The sequence below is a fragment of the Solanum verrucosum genome, unplaced genomic scaffold, assembly GCF_900185275.1.
Source record: "Solanum verrucosum unplaced genomic scaffold, falcon-dt-bn FXZP01000244.1, whole genome shotgun sequence".
Lineage (NCBI taxonomy): Eukaryota > Viridiplantae > Streptophyta > Magnoliopsida > Solanales > Solanaceae > Solanum > Solanum verrucosum.
The window spans coordinates 816,799-838,412 of record NW_026019999.1 but is presented as its reverse complement, the minus strand read 5'-3'; the positions used below and the strand labels follow the sequence as shown (position 1 = coordinate 838,412).

Genomic DNA, 21,614 nt, shown 5'->3' with positions numbered 1-21,614 from the left:
ACCTTCATGACGAATCTTTTATAACATAGTTAAGATAATATTTTGAATCGATACCCGATACAACTAGAAGCAAACTTAAACTAACCACCACACACTCATAATGCACAAACCATCACAGATCTCATCAAAATTTTCTTTTCACGAGTTTAAGTTATAAAACTCTGATCTTTAGACATCGGGTACTGATCAAGGGAGGATCAAACTTGTCTAACCCAAAGAAGGAAATGATCAAGTAGCCACCCAACAAGCGATACACTTCAAAATGCAAAATCTCTAACAATACTCTTAGACAATTGTAACTCTTCATAGTAGCTCTTGTATAAGTTCTCATAGGCAAGGATGTGCATGTAGAACTACTGGTATACTTCAACTATCTCAAACAACAGATCTATCATAACAGAAGTGACAAACTCTACCAAGAATGTCACCCTACTAAGAGGACAATCACAGGATCGGTACACCCGATCCACCACTAGGAATTCACCCAAAGATGTGGAAACACGCATGACATAGGCAGTGAATCAAACTCTAAATAATGTCCAAAATGAAGAGGGTGGTCACATAATAATGTACGGAACCAAAGTCGAATAACACAAGATACTCTTTCCATAATGTCTGTATCAAACATTTACATCCATCTAACTCTATCTCCTTGATTTTTAGCCACCCACACTCAATTAGTCTAGTCCTCATTACAATCGTACACATACTCGATTCATTGAACCCCACAAACTTCTTATAGTACTCCACTAAAGTCAACACTGTTAATGTAACACCCCGTATCCGAAACGGACCAAAAAAAATGCAGATTTTGAGAAGTTACAGGTGCAACTTTCGGTCACCATCAACGGACCGTAGGTCAGACCACGGCCCGTGCTGGTGGTCCGTGGTTCACCACTGCAACCCCTCTCCAGCCAGCTCAGATAAAATTGGCTAAGTCTCGACCCACGGACAGACCCACTGTCCGTAGATCAGACCACGGTCCGTGGTCTGTGTCTGTGGATCGAGACTTCCCTTACCCAGCCTCTGACACAAACTACGGTTGACCAGCACAGACCGTCATTCAATCCACAGTCCGTAGGTCTGACCGTAGATGAGGGCCAGCAACCAGTTAGCTGAAATTTGTTGATGGGTCAACTTCAGATGGTCATAACTTTTAGCACAAAACGAATTATGTGTCCCATTACCTATGGTTATATAGATAATTGAATTATCTTTCCAACGCCACCGAGTTTGCTAAATTTTGACATCCGAGTAAAGAGTTATACTCATTTTAGTGAAGCTCTGTCGGGCAGACTCGACCTACGGACCCAATCAACGGACCGTCAGTCACGTCCGTCAGTCACTCCGACAGCAGCTAATTCAAGGGTCTTTTGGAATTTTCCTATTTCGTTTAACCCCTAAGATACATCATTTAGACCCTAAATCATGCGGTTTTAATCAGTTTAAGCCTAGAAACATAACTAGAACTTACCTAAGTCAAAACATTTAATCAAAACTTAGAAAATTAGAATCAAGAGAGGAGAAAAAAGTCAAGAACCCTAGTTCAAGAACGCAGCAAGGTTCCATCAGTTCCAGCCCCGAAATCGAAAGATTTCTCTATGGAATTCGTCACCAGGTATGTGGAATTTCACTAGTGGGTTCCTTTCGCCCATTAGGTCCCTAGAATTTAGTCAGATTCTTGATTCCCTTATTATGAATAGACCTAGGGTTTCTAGAATTACAGCAGATTATCATGAATTAGTTATTTAAACGTTCCAAATCAGATTAGCATGTTATTGCTCAGTTTATCGCATGAATTTCAGAACCCTAGCTATGTATTTCTTCGGTTCTTGAATTACACATGCTAAGTCAGATATTTCAGTATTCAGTTTTACATGCCTCAGTTTATGAATGCATCATTATCAGATTAATTGTTGCATTCTCAGTTTGCATGTTCAGTTTCGAGCTATCCAGTATTTACAGAAATTCAGTCATAATCAGCTAACCAGTTAATTCATTGGGAGAAGCATAATACCGAGTTGGACTAGGGTTTCAGCGTACCCACATAGTCCCAGAACTACGAGCCATGTAGGTGTAAGTCCCCTCTGTGGGCAACATCAGTTTAGTGATCACACCAGCATGCCTCTATACCTCTGGCAGGGTATATTGGGTCCTCTTGATGGGGCATATACATCGGACTTCAGATTTAGCTCATGTGGTTTTATGTCGGTTATTAGTAGCTCTCACAGTTCAGTCAGACACTATTGCATTGACCATATTTCAGTACAGTCAGTATTCAGTCTCAGCATGTTATAAATTTGGTCATTGCATTCAGTTAGCTCAGTATTCAGTATTTCAGTATCTATATCATGTCCAGATGATTTCATTGCTCAGTATGCTTTGTTCAGTTATATGTTATTTCATCTTTACTCCATCATGCATGCTCAGTACCTTTCAAGTACTGACGCATACGTGCGCTACATCTTCTCGTGATGTAGGTTCAGGTTCTCAGCATCCAGATCATGCTTAGATCGGTTCCCGATCTCCAGTTCAGCAGAATCAGTGGTGAGTCCTCATTCTCCGAGGACAATAGTCATGAGTTTCTTTTCAGTATTTTTAGTCTTTAGTTTCAGTTTTGCTAGATCTAGTTGGGGCATGTCCCAACATTTCTAGTCAGTTTAGAGGCTTATTTCAGACATAGTTAGATTCAGCTTAGTGTTTTGAGTTTGATATTTCTTTTGCATTAAACTCTCAGATTTGATATATTCAGTTATAGTATATGAGTATTCCCCATCTTTTCAGATTTATTTATGATTTAGCTTCCGCATCAGTTTATTATCTTTAGTATGCTCATGATCATGCCAGCAGGGTTAGCTTGGGATCACTTGTGGTCCTAGGTCCCGTGTCCACGTCTCGGGGGTAGCTCGGGGCGTGACAGTTAATACTAAACAAACTTCATAATCACATCCGCCATTTACCTTACTCTCAAACCGTCACTAGTATAAAAGTCTTCTTAACAAACACGTTATCGCCTCCAAAATTTCCAAACTATGGCACTCTGTCTGTCTAAATAAATATTTTATGACAGATACAGGTCACACCCAAGACTGATAGCACTGATTTCAATTCTAAAAGTATTTTCCCATCAATATAAAGTTATTGAATCACGTACAATGTCAACTCCATGTAAACTTTCAGATACAAAATTTCAACTAATATTCAATACCATCATATGCCTCATACCAACACTTAAGAAATTCTTGGTCACTCCAATAATTTTGTTTACTATAAGCTCATAACCTCTACTCACCATCAAATGACTATGTAACACATCATAACAGTCTGTATAGTCCCATCTACAAAGTATTTTCAATCCCCTCTGTCACACCCCGAGCCTACACCCTGGGCGGGACCGGCACTCGGAAACCATTGCTGGCCCCAAGCGAACCCTTGGCCTGGCTTTCTTAACTCAGCGGAAACGTAACTCAACAGAATAACTCAAAGCAATGCAATATTTCAAAACAACTTAACTTATAAAATATGGCCCTAAGGCAACCCAAATCTCAAAATAGGATATTTACATAAATACATAATTAAGAGACTCAAAACTAGCTGACTGACTGTCTGTCTATGAAGCCTCAAAAAAATACTGAGATGGATGTTGGGACAGACCCCGCAACATCCTAATAAAATCAAAACTAAGAACACTCAATAATTGAGCCCTCCGGAATGCAAGGAGGCTCACCACTGACTCTGGAGTGCTCAGCTGGATCAACGACGTGCAGGCTGCTGATCTGGGATACCTGAATCTGCATCATGAAACGATGCAGGCCAACTGGCATCAGTACATGAAATGTACGAGTATGCAAGCTGGGAACTAAGCAACAACGGCTAGAAGGAGAAATCTGGAAGAAACTGAATAGCTTACCTGTCTCAACTCAACTCAACCTGACTGACTTCTTTCAATATAAGACAATTTAGGACAAGTGCGATATAAAGAAAGATTGTTTAAAACATACTATAAACTCTGTGTGTATACAAAGATACAATAAGCCTGAAATGTATATAGAAATACAATAATCTGATGTATATAAAAATACAATAATCTCTGAGTATGAAAATACAATAACTGCTGTGGGAGTTTCTCTAACCGACAACCATCACATAAGAGCTGTAGTGATGATACAGCGATCGACCTCACGCTGCCAGAGCATCATATACCCGGCCAAAGGTATAAGACCTGAATTGCCTAATGGATCCACTAGTCTAATCTGAAAAGGATTCATCTAGAAAGCATGATCCTTTTCTACCCATGGTGGCTAACATGGTTCTATGGGGGCTGTGGGTTCTTTGGAACGCTCCCCCAATTCGGTGCTCGATACTACTCCCAAAAATGTACTGGCTCTTATGTTTTTAAAACATATTTATTCCTGCTGATATGAGATAATTACTCAAAAACTAGCTCGAAGGCCCCTTTCGAAATCTCAGTTTCCAACCTTGTTCAATTGTAAAAACATTTCTTTAAAACTTCTTTGGGAATACATAGTTCCCTAATAACTTTGAGACTGAACTCAACTTTAAACTCTTGACTTAACTTGACTGCTAACTTCACTTGACTTGGAACCATCTTTCCTTGAATCGGAATTATGAATTCAAGGCGTTCGATCACATGTTATGGAGGGATTCTTGAACTCTTAGACGCACTATGGAGTGTCGGAAACAACCATAAAGCATAGGTAATAATACTTTGGAACTTGCTTGAGAAAGTGAGAAAAGGAATGGGGAACTTGGCTGAGACTTTAGATTTCTGGTGACAGAGGTGGCATCTACGGAAGCCATCGACGGACCGTAGATGAACCTACGGTCCGTACTGTAGGTCCATAGATCGCGTCAGAGATTTTTCCCCAGAATTTATTTAAGAAAAAGACTAAGTGTTGACCTACGGTTCTGACTTACGGTCCGTGGATCGAGCTACGGACCGTAGGTCGGACCCGTAGATCGACGCCCCAAAAACCAACTTCTGTCTTGATCGACGGTTGACCAGTATGGACCGTCGATTGATCTACGGTCCGTAGGTCACGCCCGTAGATGGGGATCGACAGCCCAGATATTTGCTGCGAAAAGATGTGAATCAACCTCCAATGGTCATAACTCTTAGAATCATAATTCCCTCAACATACAATAGGTTTCAACTACACAATCCACAACATCAACAACAACTAACAACTTCACCAACTTCACCAACTTTAACAACTTCAACAACTTTAACAACTTCAACAACTATTCCAATCTTTTCTCAATCATATAATAAACTAGGTGTGTGTGGGGGAAAGGATCAACCCACACGAAAAACTCACATACGTTAGATAGGGATCACCCCCGACGAAAGTCCACACGATCTTGACTAAGCTCCTCTTTCTTCTTTTCTTCTTCTTCTCCTTCTCCTCTTCTTTACTCTCAAAAGCCCTAACTCTTTCTATTTCAAAAAGGGACAAAAATGATCCAAAGATCATTCTAATACAACAATATGAGCTCAAAATAAATAATTTGTGAAAGGACCAAAATGCCCTTAAATTTCCGGATGGATTTCCCTTCCAACTGCCCAGCTTCTACAGGGCATAACTCCCTCATACGAACTCGGAATTGAGAAAACTCAGTGGCGTTGGAAAGATTGTTCCAAGGGCTTCGCAACCATAACTGGAACTACTCCTAACTCATCCTGAGCTAGGAGTTACGATTACTCAAAGTTGGCCAAAAACTCATTGATTTCCACACTTAACCAAATTTCCAAATTTCAAGCTCCTTCTAAGCCACTTCAAATTGTTGGATGTTACAATATCTCCCCCTTGGGAACATTCATCCTCGAATGAGGTTACTCTTATAAGGCTAAGGGTGTAACATCAACTCAACACCCAACAAACAACCATGCAAACGTAACAACAACAACGACATGCTCATCATAATTTAAAGAGCACTAAGAAGGGAATTAATACCTTGATCTACAGATTCAAAGAGATATGGATATCTCTTCTTCATGTCTTCTTCGGCTTCCCAAGTAGCTTCCTCAACAATTTGGTTCCTCCAAAGGACCTTAACTGAGACTACATCTTTCGTTCTCAACCTACGAACTTGGCGATCTAAAATCTGAACCGGCACTTCCTCATAAGATAAGTTATCCTTGATCTTAACACTTTCAGTCGGTAGGATCAATGAAGGATCACCTATGCACTTTTTCAACATAGAGATGTGAAATACCGGATGAACCGCTGCTAGCTCTTGTGATAACTCCAACTCATAAGCAACATTGCCAATCCTCTTGGCTATGCGGTAAGGTCCAATATACCGGGGACTGAGTTTCCCCTTCTTACCGAACCTCATAACGCCTTTCATGGGTGAAACCTTCAAATATACCCAATCGTCTACTTCAAACTCTAATGCCTTTCTCCTAACATCAGTGTAGGATTTCTGACGACTCTGTGCCGTTTTCAGCTTCTCTTGAATCACTTTCACTTTCTCCATAGCTTGATGAACTAAATCTGGTCCTATCAACTGGGCTTTACCCACCTCAAACCATCCGATAGGAGATCTACATCTTCTCCCATAAAGAGCTTCATACGGAGCCATCTGGATGCTAAAGTGATAACTGTTGTTGTAGGCAAATTCAATTAGAGGTAGGTGATCATCCCAACTACCTTTGAAATCGATTACACAAGCCCTCAACATATCCTCTAAGGTCTGAATAGTGCGTTCTGCTTGCCCATCAGTCTGAGGATGAAAGGCAGTACTTAAGTTCACCTTTGAACCCAAGCCCTTCTGAAAAGATTTCCAGAACTGTGCAGTAAACTGTGCACCTCTATCTGAAATAATGGAGATTGGGACTCCATGAAGTCTCACTATCTCTTGAACATACAACTTGGCATAATCTTCTGCTGTATTGGTAGTCTTTACCGGTAGAAAATGAGCTGACTTTGTCATTCGGTCGACAATTACCCAAATGGAATCATGCTGTCTACGAGACCTTGGCAACCCTGTGATGAAATCCATATTGATCATCTCCCACTTCCACTCTGGAAGCTCTATACTGTGAGCCAAACCACCAGGCCTTTGGTGTTCGACTTTCACTTGTTGGCAATTTGGACATTTAGCAACAAACTCAGCAATGCCCTTCTTCATGCCATTCCACCAATAAACTTCTCGCAAATCACGATACATCTTGGTGGAACCTGGATGAACGGAATATCGGGAGCTATGAGCTTCCTCCATAATCTTTTCTTGGAGTCCATCTATCATAGGTACACATATTCTACCTTGATATCTTAATACACCATCTCCCCCTTGTTCAAAAGCTAATACTTTTTGCTTCTGAACATTTGCCTTCAACTCAAGCAAAATGGGATCTTGATCTTGCTTCTTTTTCACTTCTGACATTAATGATGACTCGGCCCTGCTCGTCACCACTATTCCTCCTTCTGCGGAATCTGTAAAGCTGACTCCCAGGCATGACAGTCTGTGCACATCTTTTGCTAACCCTCTCCTTCCTTTTTCAATATGGGCGGTGCTACCCATAGACAACCTGCTCAAAGAATCAACAACGACGTTAGCCTTACCTGGGTGGTAAAGAATACTAAGGTCATAATCCTTGAGTAACTCTAACCACCTCCTCTGTCTGAAATTAAGCTCTTTCTGAGTAAGCACATATTGAAGGCTCTTGTGATCAGTGAATATGTCGACATGCACACCATACAAGTAATGACGCCATATCTTCAAAGCAAATACTACAGCAGCTAGCTCTAAGTCATGGGTTGGGTAGTTCCTCTCATGAACCTTCAACTGTCTGGAGGCATAAGCTATAACTTTGCCATTCTGCATTAAGACACAACCCAAACCAATTCTAGATGCATCACAATACACCACAAAACCTTGATTACCTTCTGGTAGCGTTAAAACTGGAGCTGTAATCAATCTCTTTTTCAATTCCTGAAAGCTTTTCTCACAAGCTTCAGACCATTGAAATTTCACTGTCTTCTGAGTCAACTTTGTCAAAGGAGATGCAATACTCGAGAACCCCTCGACAAACCTTCTATAATAGCCAGCTAATCCCAAGAAACTCCTAATTTCAGTTGGAGATGTGGGTCTAGGCCAATTCTGCACTGCCTCAATTTTTCGAGTATCAACTTTAATTCCATCACCGGACACAATGTGGCCTAGGAACGCCACAGACTTGAGCCAAAACTCACATTTAGAGAACTTGGCATGCAACTCCTTCTCCTTCAAAGTCTGAAGAACTGTCCTGATATGACTAGCATGATCTTCTTCATTCCTTGAATAGATTAGTATATCATCAATAAAGACAATAACAAACATATCTAAATAAGGTTTGAAGACTCTATTCATCAAATCCATAAAAGCTGCCGGTGCATTGGTCAAACCAAAGGACATGACCAAAAACTCATAATGACCATACCTGGTCCTGAAAGCTGTCTTTGGGATATCACATTCCCTTACCCTTAACTGATGATAGCCTGATCGGAGGTCAATCTTTGAAAAACAAGTGGCACCCTGAAGCTGATCAAGAAGATCATCAATCCTCGGAAGAGGGTACTTGTTCTTGATGGTAATCTTATTCAACTGGCGGTAGTCTATACACATTCTAAGGGAACCATCTTTCTTTCTCACAAACAAAACCGGAGCACCCCAAGGTGAGACACTCGGTCGAATGAAACCCTTTTCTAGGAGATCTTTCAACTGTTCCTTCAACTCTTTTCAACTCTGCTGGTGCCATTCTATATGGCGGAATAGAGATAGGACGAGTATCTGGAATGAGATCTATGCCGAAATCTATTTCTCTCTCAGGAGGAATTTCGGGTAGATCATCAGGAAAAACTTCTGGAAACTCTCTTACTATAGGAACTGACTGGAAATGAGGTATCTCAACACTAGAGTCATGAACTCGGACTAAGTGATAGATACAACCCTTCGAAACTAACTTTCTTGCCTTAAGGTACGAAATAAAACGACCCTTAGGCACTGCTGAACTGCTACTCCACTCTATGACTGGCTCATTCGGAAACTGAAACTTGACGGTTCGAGTTCTATAGTCTAATGATGCATAACAGGCATGAAGCCAATCCATACCTAGAATGACATCAAAATCTACCATGTCTAACTCAACCAAATCAGCCTTGGTGTTCTTGTGACTGATGGAAACAGGACAATCACGATAGACTCTTTCCGCTAGAATAGACTCCCCAACAGGTGTAGAAACACAAAAGGGTTCACAAAGTCTTTCAGGAAGAACCTCAAACTGGTTTGCAACATAAGGAGTTACAAACGATAAACTTGCTCTTGGGTCTAGCAAAGCATACACATTAAAAGCAAAGACTTTGATCATACCAGTGACAACATTCGGAGAAATCTCTTGCTCATGGCGACTGGTGATAGCATAAAGGCGGTTCGCTCCTCCACCTACACTAGAAGTAGCTCCTCTAAGTGCCGTCCTGTCTGGAGGAACAACTGAAGAAGACTGTGCTTTATTGCCTCCATTACCCTGCCTATTCTTTGGACACTCTCGCATGAAATGCCCATTCTGACCACACTTGAAACAACCAAGGGAGCCTTCTCGACAAATACCTGAGTGGTTCCTACCACATTTGGCGCAAACCGGAGGCTTACTACTCCTTTGCGCCACACTACCCGAAGATTGTGCTGGTCTAGCCCTGAAGTCCTTCGAATTCTGAACATTAAATTCACCTCTGTATCTGGGTGCAGGTGCTCTAGCAATTGATGGAGCAGGTCCCTGTTGCCTTTGCTGAAGGGAGGAACGGTTTGAAACACCTTTCTGCTGCCCAGACTCGTTCCCGATCTTAGCTCTCTTATTTCTGAACTCTTCTCTGTCCCTCAGCTTCTCTTCCTCAACCTGCTGCACATAAACCATCAACCTTGATATATCCATGTCCCCGATAAGCATTGCTGCCCTACCTTCCTTGCTCGACAATCGAGACAGCCCAGCAACAAACAAACTCTTTCTATTTCTCATGTCCGCAACCATCTCCGGAGCATAGCGGGATAGTTGTGTGAACTTCAGACTGTACTCATGAACACTCAAGGACTCCTGCTTAAGTGTGAGGAACTCACTTACCTTAGCCTCTTTCAATTCTCGAGGAACGAAATGCCCCAAGAAAGCTTCTTCAAAACAGGCCCAACTCGCAGGTGGTGCATTCTCAACTCTGCCTCCTTTCCACTGGTCGAACCAAGTTCTAGCTACATCCTTCAATTGATAAGCAGCTAGTTCGACCCGCTCAGTATCTACCACATGCATCACATCAAAAATCTTCTTCGACTCTTCAATGAAGTTTTCTGGATCCTCAGTAGTGCTCGAACCCATGAAACTCGAAGGATTCATTCCCAAGAACTCACGAATCCTAGAAGTGTTAGATCCCTCCTGTCGAGCTCCCCTTTGCTGACCAGTCTGATTAGCTACAGCTTGACTCAACATTCTAATTGCCTCTCTGAACTCAGCATTAGAAACTTCCCTATGATCTTGCACTCTAGGTGCATCCGGTAGCTCTTGCTCATTAACATAGCGTCTGGGAAGACGCCCTCTGCCAACCCTTCGTGGAGGCATGACTATCTGAAACACGCGCAAGCACGGATTAGAGAGAAACTTTTTAGAGGTCAACTCTAACGCACGAAATAAGTGTGAAAGAAATGAGAAATCTTCCTAAATGTTGCAGCCTCCCAATTATAGATGTGGCGTGCTTCACACCGATAACTAGGACTCTACAGACACGGCTTCATAGACTCCCTAGGACTCTTGAACTCTTTGCTCTGATGCCAAGTTTGTCACGCCCCGAGCCTACACCCTGGGCGGGACCGGCACTCGGAAACCATTGCTGGCCCCAAGCGAACCCTTGGCCTGGCTTTCTTAACTCAGCGGAAACCTAACTCAACAGAATAACTCAAAGCAATGCAATATTTCAAAACAACTTAACTTATAAAATATGGCCCTAAGGCAACCCAAATCTCAAAATAGGATATTTACATAAATACATAATTAAGAGACTCAAAACTAGCTGACTGACTGTCTGTCTATGAAGCCTCAAAAAAATACTGAGATAGATGTTGGGACAGACCCCGCAACATCCTAATAAAATCAAAACTAAGAACACTCAATAATTGAGCCCTCCGGAATGCAAGGAGGCTCACCACTGACTCTGGAGTGCTCAGCTGGATCAACGACGTGCAGGCTGCTGATCTGGGATACCTGAATCTGCATCATGAAACGATGCAGGCCAACTGGCATCAGTACATGGAATGTACGAGTATGCAAGCTGGGAACTAAGCAACAACGGCTAGAAGAAGAAATCTGGAAGAAACTGAATAGCTTACCTGTCTCAACTCAACTCAACCTGACTGACTTCTTTCAATATAAGACAATTTAGGACAAGTGCGATATAAAGAAAGATTGTTTAAAACATACTATAAACTCTGTGTGTATACAAAGATACAATAAGCCTGAAATGTATATAGAAATACAATAATCTGATGTATATAAAAATACAATAATCTCTAAGTATGAAAATACAATAACTGCTGTGGGAGTTTCTCTAACCGACAACCATCACATAAGAGCTGTAGTGATGATACAGCGATCGACCTCACGCTGCCAGAGCATCATATACCCGGCCAAAGGTATAAGACCTGAATTGCCTAATGGATCCACTAGTCTAATCTGAAAAGGATTCATCTAGAAAGCATGATCCTTTTCTACCCATGGTGGCTAACATGGTTCTATGGGGGCTGTGGGTTCTTTGGAACGCTCCCCCAATTCGGTGCTCGATACTACTCCCAAAAATGTACTGGCTCTTATGTTTTTAAAACATATTTATTCCTGCTGATATGAGATAATTACTCAAAAACTAGCTCGAAGGCCCCTTTCGAAATCTCAGTTTCCAACCTTGTTCAATTGTAAAAACATTTCTTTAAAACTTCTTTGGGAATACATAGTTCCCTAATAACTTTGAGACTGAACTCAACTTTAAACTCTTGACTTAACTTGACTGCTAACTTCACTTGACTTGGAACCATCTTTCCTTGAATCGGAATTATGAATTCAAGGCGTTCGATCACATGTTATGGAGGGATTCTTGAACTCTTAGACGCACTATGGAGTGTCGGAAACAACCATAAAACATAGGTAATAATACTTTGGAACTTGCTTGAGAAAGTGAGAAAAGGAATGGGGAACTTGGCTGAGACTTTAGATTTCTGGTGACACAGGCGGCATCTACGGAATCCATCGACGGACCGTAGATGAACCTACGGTCCGTACTGTAGGTCCGTAGATCGCGTCAGAGATTTTTCCCCAGAATTTATTTAAGAAAAAGACTAAGTGTTGACCTACGGTTCTGACTTACGGTCCGTGGATCGAGCTACGGACCGTAGGTCGGACCCGTAGATCGACGCCCCAAAAACCAACTTCTGTCTTGATCGACGGTTGACCAGTACGGACCGTCGATTGATCTACGGTCCGTAGGTCACGCCCGTAGATGGGGATCGACAGCCCAGATATTTGCTGCGAAAAGATGTGAATCAACCTCCAATGGTCATAACTCTTAGAATCATAATTCCCTCAACATACAATAGGTTTCAACTACACAATCCACAACATCAACAACAACTAACAACTTCACCAACTTCACCAACTTTAACAACTTCAACAACTTTAACAACTTCAACAACTATTCCAATCTTTTCTCAATCATATAATAAACTAGGTGTGTGTGGGGGAAAGGATCAACCCACACGAAAAACTCACATACGTTAGATAGGGATCACCCCCGACGAAAGTCCACACGATCTTGACTAAGCTCCTCTTTCTTCTTTTCTTCTTCTTCTCCTTCTCCTCTTCTTCACTCTCAAAAGCCCTAACTCTTTCTATTTCAAAAAGGGACAAAAATGATCCAAAGATCATTCTAATACAACAATATGAGCTCAAAATAAATAATTTGTGAAAGGACCAAAATGCCCTTAAATTTCCGGATGGATTTCCCTTCCAACTGCCCAGCTTCTACAGGGCATAACTCCCTCATACGAACTCGGAATTGAGAAAACTCAGTGGCGTTGGAACGATTGTTCCAAGGGCTTCGCAACCATAACTGGAACTACTCCTAACTCATCCTGAGCTAGGAGTTACGACTACTCAAAGTTGGCCAAAAACTCATTGATTTCCACACTTAAACAAATTTCCAAATTTCAAACTCCTTCTAAGCCACTTCAAATTGTCGGATGTTACACCCTCGAATCCTCATTAATCATGTAAAATTGTAGGTGTACCATTGAACATCAATAAGTTACCTATCATAATTTGAACAATCTATCTCGACATAACCACATAGAATCTTCCACGCATAGTTGCTTGTCACCCAAACAAAACTCAATCTTTAGAAAAGTCGATGATAACTTTCTAGTAAGTCTGTATCGAGCTAGTTCACATCTCACAGTCATATCTAAACTCATAGGCAAAATCACTAAATCTTTCAACTACAAACCAAGGGTTTATACAAGAGGTCTTATTCCTTCACTTTTCTTAAATTCTTCTCATGACACAAAATTCTAAATATCTTGAACCCTTCAATACACCAGACTCTTGTTCCCTTTATTGACTCGCCCACTAATCTTATTCTTTGGCCAACAATGCCTGGCATTTTTTTTCCTTATCCTCAAAATAAAAATATTAGATAAAACCCTTCCTTAGGTTCTTTGAAAATTAAAATAACACACTTTATGACTCAAAACATATACAAGTCCTTCCAAATGCTCATACTCAATGTGATCGATCATTTCTTACCTTACCAATCCATACCTTGACAAAACACACTACCACAAACCTAAACTCACAATGAAAAACTTGAATGTTTAATTCAACTGTGTAACCCAATTCCTTTATCTATCAACATTAGGTTATACCTTGAAGATTTTTATGAATTCACGTATCTTAGGTTATCACTGACCGCCTCTCCATTGAGCTTATCATATCTTTTGTTAAAATTCAACTGTACCAGTTACCAAACTCAAAACCGTAAAAGAACTTATCACCATAGTCGAGTCAATCATGTGTAGACTTCTTTCTCAAATCTTACCAAATTAGTTTTATCCAATCTGATGAACATGTAACAATATTACCATAACAAGAGAAAAATATATAGAACCACGCATCTTTGAACTTGATTCTCAGCTCTCTAAAGATATATCTTTGTTCTTTGCAATTAGAGTAAATATCTTTGTTCTTGTTTACCTCTTTCCAATGACTAAAATACATCCCACTAATTCTTTTAATTTGTGACTCTAGTTCATTCCAATTCTATTCGAGTGGTGTCTTAGCACCTCCTATAACTTTCCACGATCCCACGCTAGTCATCAAATAGTATCAAGCCATCACATTAGATACTCGCAAGTCGTCATCACCATACAAAATCTATTTAACCGACAATCTTTATTATATAGTTGCATCCTAATCACAATCCATCACGAACTCTTATTACCACTATGCTTAGTTAGCCCTTGCCATCACCACAAAGTCAACCTTGTCATTGACATGATATCTTGAACCACCTATACAAATCAAATTCAAGGGACTACTTAATTTTATACACACTTTATTACTAAAATCTTCATTTACCTTCACACAAGTATACTATTTGGGATTTCATTTACCCATAAGTTTGTCATTCTGGTATTTATCCATTCCCTTGGACCTTAAGATGAAATCACAGGTCCTCATTTAGAACCCTCGGGATACACTTCTCAACTTAACGCATTAATAATGTATCAATGATCCACCACTAAAATCTTCCTTATACATATTCTTTAACCTCAAACATCTGCAGTAACAACCTAGTTGGTTTGTCAAATGTGAAGGCAACATTGAATCTCATTATATGGACATTTGATAGAATTTATAACTTTTTAATTAGTTGGTATTCACGCTTAACAATCAACATAACCGACTTCAGATACCACTAGTACCACATCGTGAAAGTCAGTTAAATCCACCACTAGAATACATCATACACCTCAAGAAGATTATACTCAAATACCCCACACATTTCTAACCATAAAGTTACTACAATACACTACTAAATTCATTCGGTCCCTCATCCAAAGTGATTCATTCGCAGATTGGGTCAATAGTAGGAGTAACTCACTCCATAACTCTTACCAAGTAAAGATTGATACCATTATACTAGTCGTATCACGACCCTCTTTGATAAACACTCAATATATGAAGTCATAGTAGAGGTTCTGACCTCAACTAACGCAACATCATTTTTCATTATTTGCTAAGAAACCCATGTTATCACAACTTTACTAATTGTGGTTTCCAAAGTTACACTATACATTATCTAGCCATCCTTTTAATCATTCCACTTCCAATTGTCAAACCACTCTAGATATTGCATATACCACACAAGTATTAATCCCACTACTGGATGACTAGCCTAAGACCACGCTCATGAAGTCCTTTAAACCATTGTTAAACCTAATCGTTTATTTATCCTCAAAGGGAATCATCAAACCATAATCTCATGCAATTTCTTCGAATCATTGATCATTCTAAACCTAACCACACATCATATCCACAAGTATATCACTTCAACCTTAGTACTATATCTAACATCCAAGCCATACACGACACCAACTACTGAATGAGGAATTAAGCATGAGTCATCACATAAGCGAGAGAGAATAGAATGAAGCGATAAAAATCAGAACAGACAAAGGATGCATGATAGGGATTCAAGAAGTTAAGATTTTTCCTAAGAGTCAACATAGCCTCTCGAAGATAAGTATAGACGTCTCCGTACCGATCCTCGAGACTTTACTTAGACTTGACTTGTATACATGTGAGACCTATGAATTTGGGGCTCTAATACCATTTTATCACGACCCAAAAATGGACGTGATGACACACGTCTTATCTCACCAAGATCAGTCAGCCTAAAACTCAGCCATTACAATAAAATGCGGAAAAAATCATAATCAACTCAAAAACACCCCTAAAATTTGGTTGTCACATGTACAACCATCTAAAGTATTACAATTTATTCAAAAGAAAACACAAGTCTCTAATGACCTTGTTTCTAGAATAGAACAAGATCATAATTAAGAAGAAAGAAGGTCTGCTGAAATAACAAGCAGCTACCTCACAAACCTCCACAAGAAGCCTCAGACTAGGAGAAGAGCAAATATCACAAAGGTACGGGCTAGTAGCCTACAAAAAATGTAGTAGCATAGGGTGAGTACCAAACCACACGGTACTCAGCAAGTAAACCTCTTAGCACGAGCTAAGGAGATACCATATGAGTACTCCTTACACCCCAACAGAACCTTCACAACTACAATATGAATAAAACCAGCCCAACCTACCAGTTTACAATTTACAACCACATATCTCAACAACAACATTCTAACAATCATATATTCTCAACAACAAGCTCAATATTCATCAATTATAACCTCCACAACTACAACGTACTTAAAACCAGCCCAACATAACATGTCACAGTTTACAAAGCACATAGGTGAACAAAACACTTTAATAATTTCATATCCTCAACAACAACAACAGTTTCATATCCTCAACAACAACACTCTAACAATTGCATATCTTAACCAACAAGGTCAATATTCATCAGTCACAAGTTCCATAGAAAGACACTCACAAGATCAACAACACATAAGATCAAGTTCACCAATAATAAAGAAGTCTAATGCAATGTCAAATATAGTGATGTATGTTTGACCTAATGATACATACCCGCTGTCTCTCAGTCCGAGACCCATGGGGGACATATCTGTCTATGCATCCATCGCGACGCACGATACGACAATCGATAATAGTAACCATCGTGGTGCGCTATACGTACCCCGAAAAATATTATCCATCGCGGCGCGCAATACGTCCCTTGAAATGGTACATCCTCTTTAATTTCTTATTTTTTCTCAATTCACATAACACTTGTCACAACCATGTCTCAAAACAATGCAAATGACATGTTCACACAAAATAGACGAGGAGATGACCATTTTCATAACATTGCACAATTCACAACAACACAATCATGATACAACATCGACAATGATTCTACAAGCCTTTCAAACCATTCCCCATTCTCAACACATCACACACAAACAATTAATCACATTGCCTTTTATTACCCCTTTTTCATCATTAGAATTAATCAATGTGGACAACTCAACCCATCACCAAGTCTCATCGTCCCCAAAAAAATATTACAAGGAAATACACGAATTTCATACACTTAACAAGGGTTTAGAAATTCACTTGCCTCAAATAGTTGAATAATCACTCCGAGACTTGAGTCTTCCCTTTCGTCGAACTTCCAACTCAAAGCAATCTATTCACATTAATAATCACAATAAGATTTCGAAACTAACCACACTCAAATTACTATAGGTCTAGCCTAGACCCAAAAACTCACTAAATTTATAATCAAGTTCCTTATCTTGGTGCCAATTACATGTCAAGTCTCATGTTTTCCGAATTTCAAGCCTAGGATTAAGTCATAATTTCACCGAACACTACAACCCTAATAGCTTTCATATAATGTAATACACTTATTATTTAATTAAGTATCTCAATCTATCATAACTTGAATAATATGTGATAATAAAAAAGAATTAATAAATATGAGAACCATTGGTTAAGAAACCACTGATGGAATCGCTTAAACTAAGGATCCCAACTCCTTGCCTCACTTCTACAAGAGACATAACTCAATTTCAACTATATGTAGCCAATAATCAGTCAATCATTATTTTCTCATTAGCCCTCAATAAATGACCTTGATTTTCCAATTCAAATCATAGTTTGCAGTCAATGATGCACTATAAAAGACTAAGTTGTTCACCATTATAACAATAACAATAATATACTCCATTCCATACACACAATTGCATATATTTGGCATGGGTACATATTACCTAGACATGACATATTCTCCCATCGACAACAGATTTACGCAGGTAAGTCTGACTCCTTTTCTCTTCTTAAATTATGAACAAAAAATTCTCAACCCTAATAATTTATTTTCCTATATGGGTCAAGTGCTATATGGTATTAACCAAATTATAAACTTAACCCATTAAGCATTAACTAAATTAGATATTTAATAATTAACTATCAATTAATTAACTCTAGTTGAATGAATATTAAAAATTTCCTAAAATGTCCTTCTTGGTCAATACACAACCATTAAATAATCGTAAACTCATTTTTACATTTTAACATTATTATCTTCTTCTAATACCCTTCAACCTAACAAATGAAAATAAATATAAAATAAAAATTTCTTCTACAAAAAGCCCATTAGAAACTACTTCATGGCTAGGTAGCCTCTTCTACAAGCACATTTTATTTCATCAATTTATCGATATCTTCATATGACTATGTCTAATGCTAACTGATATAATATATTTCCTCATGGAGAAGATCAAACTTTATCATCTTGACCACTATATGTGTGCAATTTGACTCACTACAATCTAAATGATTTCATTCTTTTCAAAACTTGATTCAACATGCAAGTAAAATATTTGGCAACAAGTTAACATTCTTGCCTCTGAAATGGTCAGATTAACCTTAGGTTTTCCTTCATACCTGAGGTTTCATTTATTAACTTAAAAGTTGGGGGAAAATATGTCGTCCAATAATTTCTCTTGAAAGGGAGATTTGTAAAAACAAATTTCACTATATTTAATCGTCAACACGACTCAATTGATAGAACCCCAAGGCAAATAGGAAATAATCTTCACTGAATTTATAGCGATAAAATAAATGACAAATCTAATCGTTCCATCTGATTTATATTTGCTTGAATGGTTATCTATTGAATAATTAACAACTTTTTCAATTTCAAAATAATTAATTAATTATTTAAGAGAAGAAGATTGAAGAAAACATAGATCAGATGAAAAGAGGGGGTCCATCTGGATGCTACTGAGTACCGAATTATTTTCTCGAGGTAATAAGAAATTATTGTTTTCCAGAAAAGTCTCATGCCATTAGTGCCTTCAATGACAATGATTAGCTGATTTTTCATAGTGTGTATTTTGCTAAAGATTATACAGATTAATGGTTGTTCTCCACTAATGATTTTATTTATTAGATGGTATACATGTTCAGGGATATCATTTAAACTAAAAATGTATGTGTAGACATCAAAATTTTGTTGAGTTTAAGATGCGCCAATACAAGACTAGCTCAATCCATGTTCTTCAAACCTAGAGGTGGGTTAGAGGTTGTTGGAGGCTAATCTACCCTGAACCCTAGCCCATGCAATAAAAAGAAGGTTTATGGTGGAGTAGCCTCCAACAATATCTAACGGACCTTTGGGTATGACGAACATGGATTGGGCTAGTCTTGTAGAGGCCCATCTTAAATCCAACATTATTTTGATATTCACATATACATTTTCAGTTTCAACCCTATCCTTGAATTTGTTATGTATCTAATTAAAGAATCGTATGGGGTGAACAACAATCAATCCGTAGAATCTTTAGCAAAGCACACATGATAAAAAAATAGCTAATCATTGTTGTTGAACTCACTAGTGTCAGGGGACCTTTCCGAAAAACAACCATCTCCCATTACTTCAAGAAAATGATTTGGTACTTAGGTCACATCCACACACACCCTTTAATTTCATCTTATCTATGTTTGCCTAAATCGTTTTCTCTTTACTATGAAAGAAATCATTAATAAATCAAGAGAAAATGATCCAACAAACATAGATAAGAAGAAATGAATTGATTTGTAATTTATTTTATCGCTGTCAATGCAGTGAAATTTATTTTCTTTTTTGTTTGGTGTTTTATTGGAATTGAGTCGCGTTGATGATTAATTACAGTGAAATTTATTTTTGTTTCTTTCCTTTTCAAGGGGAATTATTAGATGACATATATTCCCCTACTTTTAAGTAAATAAATGAAGACTTTAGTATGAAGGCAAGCCTGCATAAGGTTAACCTGGCCATTTTGGAGGTAAAGATGTAGACATGTTGCCTAATATTTTACTTGCATGTTGAATCAAGTTTTGAGAAGCATGAAATAATGTATATTCTAGTAAGTGAAATTGAACACATTAGTGGTAAAGATGAAAGTATCTGATCTTCTTCATGGAGAAACATATAATTTAGTTAGAATTAGTCATCATCATATGAAGATATCTATTATTGATGAAATAAAAGTTCTTGTAGAAGAGGCTTCTCAACCATGAAGTAGTTTCTAATGGGCTTTTTGTAGTAGAAACTTGTATCTTCTCTTTATTTTCTTATGTTAGGTTGAGAGGTATCAGAAGAAGATAACTATTTTAAAATGCAAAAATGTGTTTATGATTTTTTAATGATTATCTCAACCATTGATGTATAGGTGAATTCTTTAAAATGTTCTATTTGCATTTGTTGGGATGCAATAAATTTTATGGAGACTTCCATTTTTTCACTTGCCAGCTTGTTGAATTTAACACCCAAGGGAATATATAAACTTTGAGAAGTATTAATTTCTGATCTTAAATCTGAAAGTTAATATTAGAGTTATTTTCTAGTATCAACTACATTTGCAATATTTTTCTATTTGGATGAAGACGATTGGTTGTCTTAAAACATTTCCTAGCTTATTTTCTCAGCCTGCTCTGGCTAGCATGATTTGGTTAATTTATCATGAAGGTATAATTACAAAGAAGACATACACATCTCATGAGTGATGTATTATTTTCCCCTCTTTGAGCAAATATTGTTAACAAACAACTTATTCTTCTCCCCTCCCTGAAATTCTCGTAGACGTGAAAGATATAATTAGGTATGTTATGTTACCTTCCATAACAGTTATGCTTTAGTTATATTATCCAATAGCTTCATAACTTTCTTTCTCTGTTTTGATATGTTTTATGTCCTGTATTGTTTTTTTTTTATTTTCTTGCAATTTTTCTTATGAGGGGTGATCTTTGGTTCTTAAAACACACATCAATTTTCCTCTCATCAGCTACAGAGCAAACAATTACTCTCCATCCATATTTCGGGTTCTTTTTGTATCAATTTAGTGATTTTATGTAGAGATGTCAGCTGATTAGCTTTCGCTTGAATGACTACTAAATATGTTGCTAGTTTGGGTTCTTCAAAGTCCTTTTATGCTTCTATTTTTTTAATCAAACTAGTTTCTAGAGCATTCCTATTGTTGGAGTATATGTGTTGTAGACATTTTCTTATCCCATTGAGAGAATGCGAATTTTCCAAAATCTTCTTATGATATCCTCTACTCTCTATAAGAGGATCCTCTTGAACGAAAATTTGAACAAATCACTTTTAGGAGGATATCAACGTGTTCAAAGTTGCAATTAGTGAAGTGGGGGTACCATAGTGGTTTCTCCTCTCTTATTTGGAGATAATGCTTTTGTATTCTTTGATGCAAATGAGATCCAGCTAGACTTCCTTGGGTAAGTCTTGACTTGGTTCCAGGTGGTGTTAGGGCATATAATTAACCACATAAAATGTAGAATCATACCCATTGGTGCAGTGAGTAACATTTCCATGCTATTCTATATTTTTTAATGT

At 38.4% G+C, this 21,614-nt stretch overlaps 1 protein-coding gene across 1 annotated transcript; it reads right to left on the bottom strand.

The window, feature by feature from the left end:
* Positions 1–5,946: 5,946 nt before the first annotated feature.
* LOC125819393 (uncharacterized) lies at positions 5,947–10,477 on the bottom strand. The gene is made up of 4 exons (XM_049498828.1): positions 10,247–10,477; positions 7,099–7,326; positions 6,304–6,747; positions 5,947–6,210 (listed from the first exon to the last, which is right to left on the bottom strand). Exons 1-4 carry the CDS (start codon positions 10,475–10,477, stop codon positions 5,947–5,949), a joined length of 1,167 nt encoding a protein of 388 aa, XP_049354785.1.
* Positions 10,478–21,614: the final 11,137 nt, after the last annotated feature.

What these genes read in the sequence shown, in the direction of transcription:
- LOC125819393 (XM_049498828.1), bottom strand. Translation starts at nt 10,477, where the DNA reads ATGTTGAGTCAAGCTGTAGCTAATCAGACTGGTCAGCAAAGGGGAGCT. An exon ending in CTGCTTATCAATTGAAGGAT is followed by an intron (nt 7,327 to 10,246) that starts GTAGCTAGAACT and finishes AAAGTATTAGCT; the next exon opens with TTTGAACAAGGGGGAGATGG. An exon ending in CAAATTGCCAACAAGTGAAA is followed by an intron (nt 6,748 to 7,098) that starts GTCGAACACCAA and finishes TTTCATCCTCAG; the next exon opens with ACTGATGGGCAAGCAGAACG.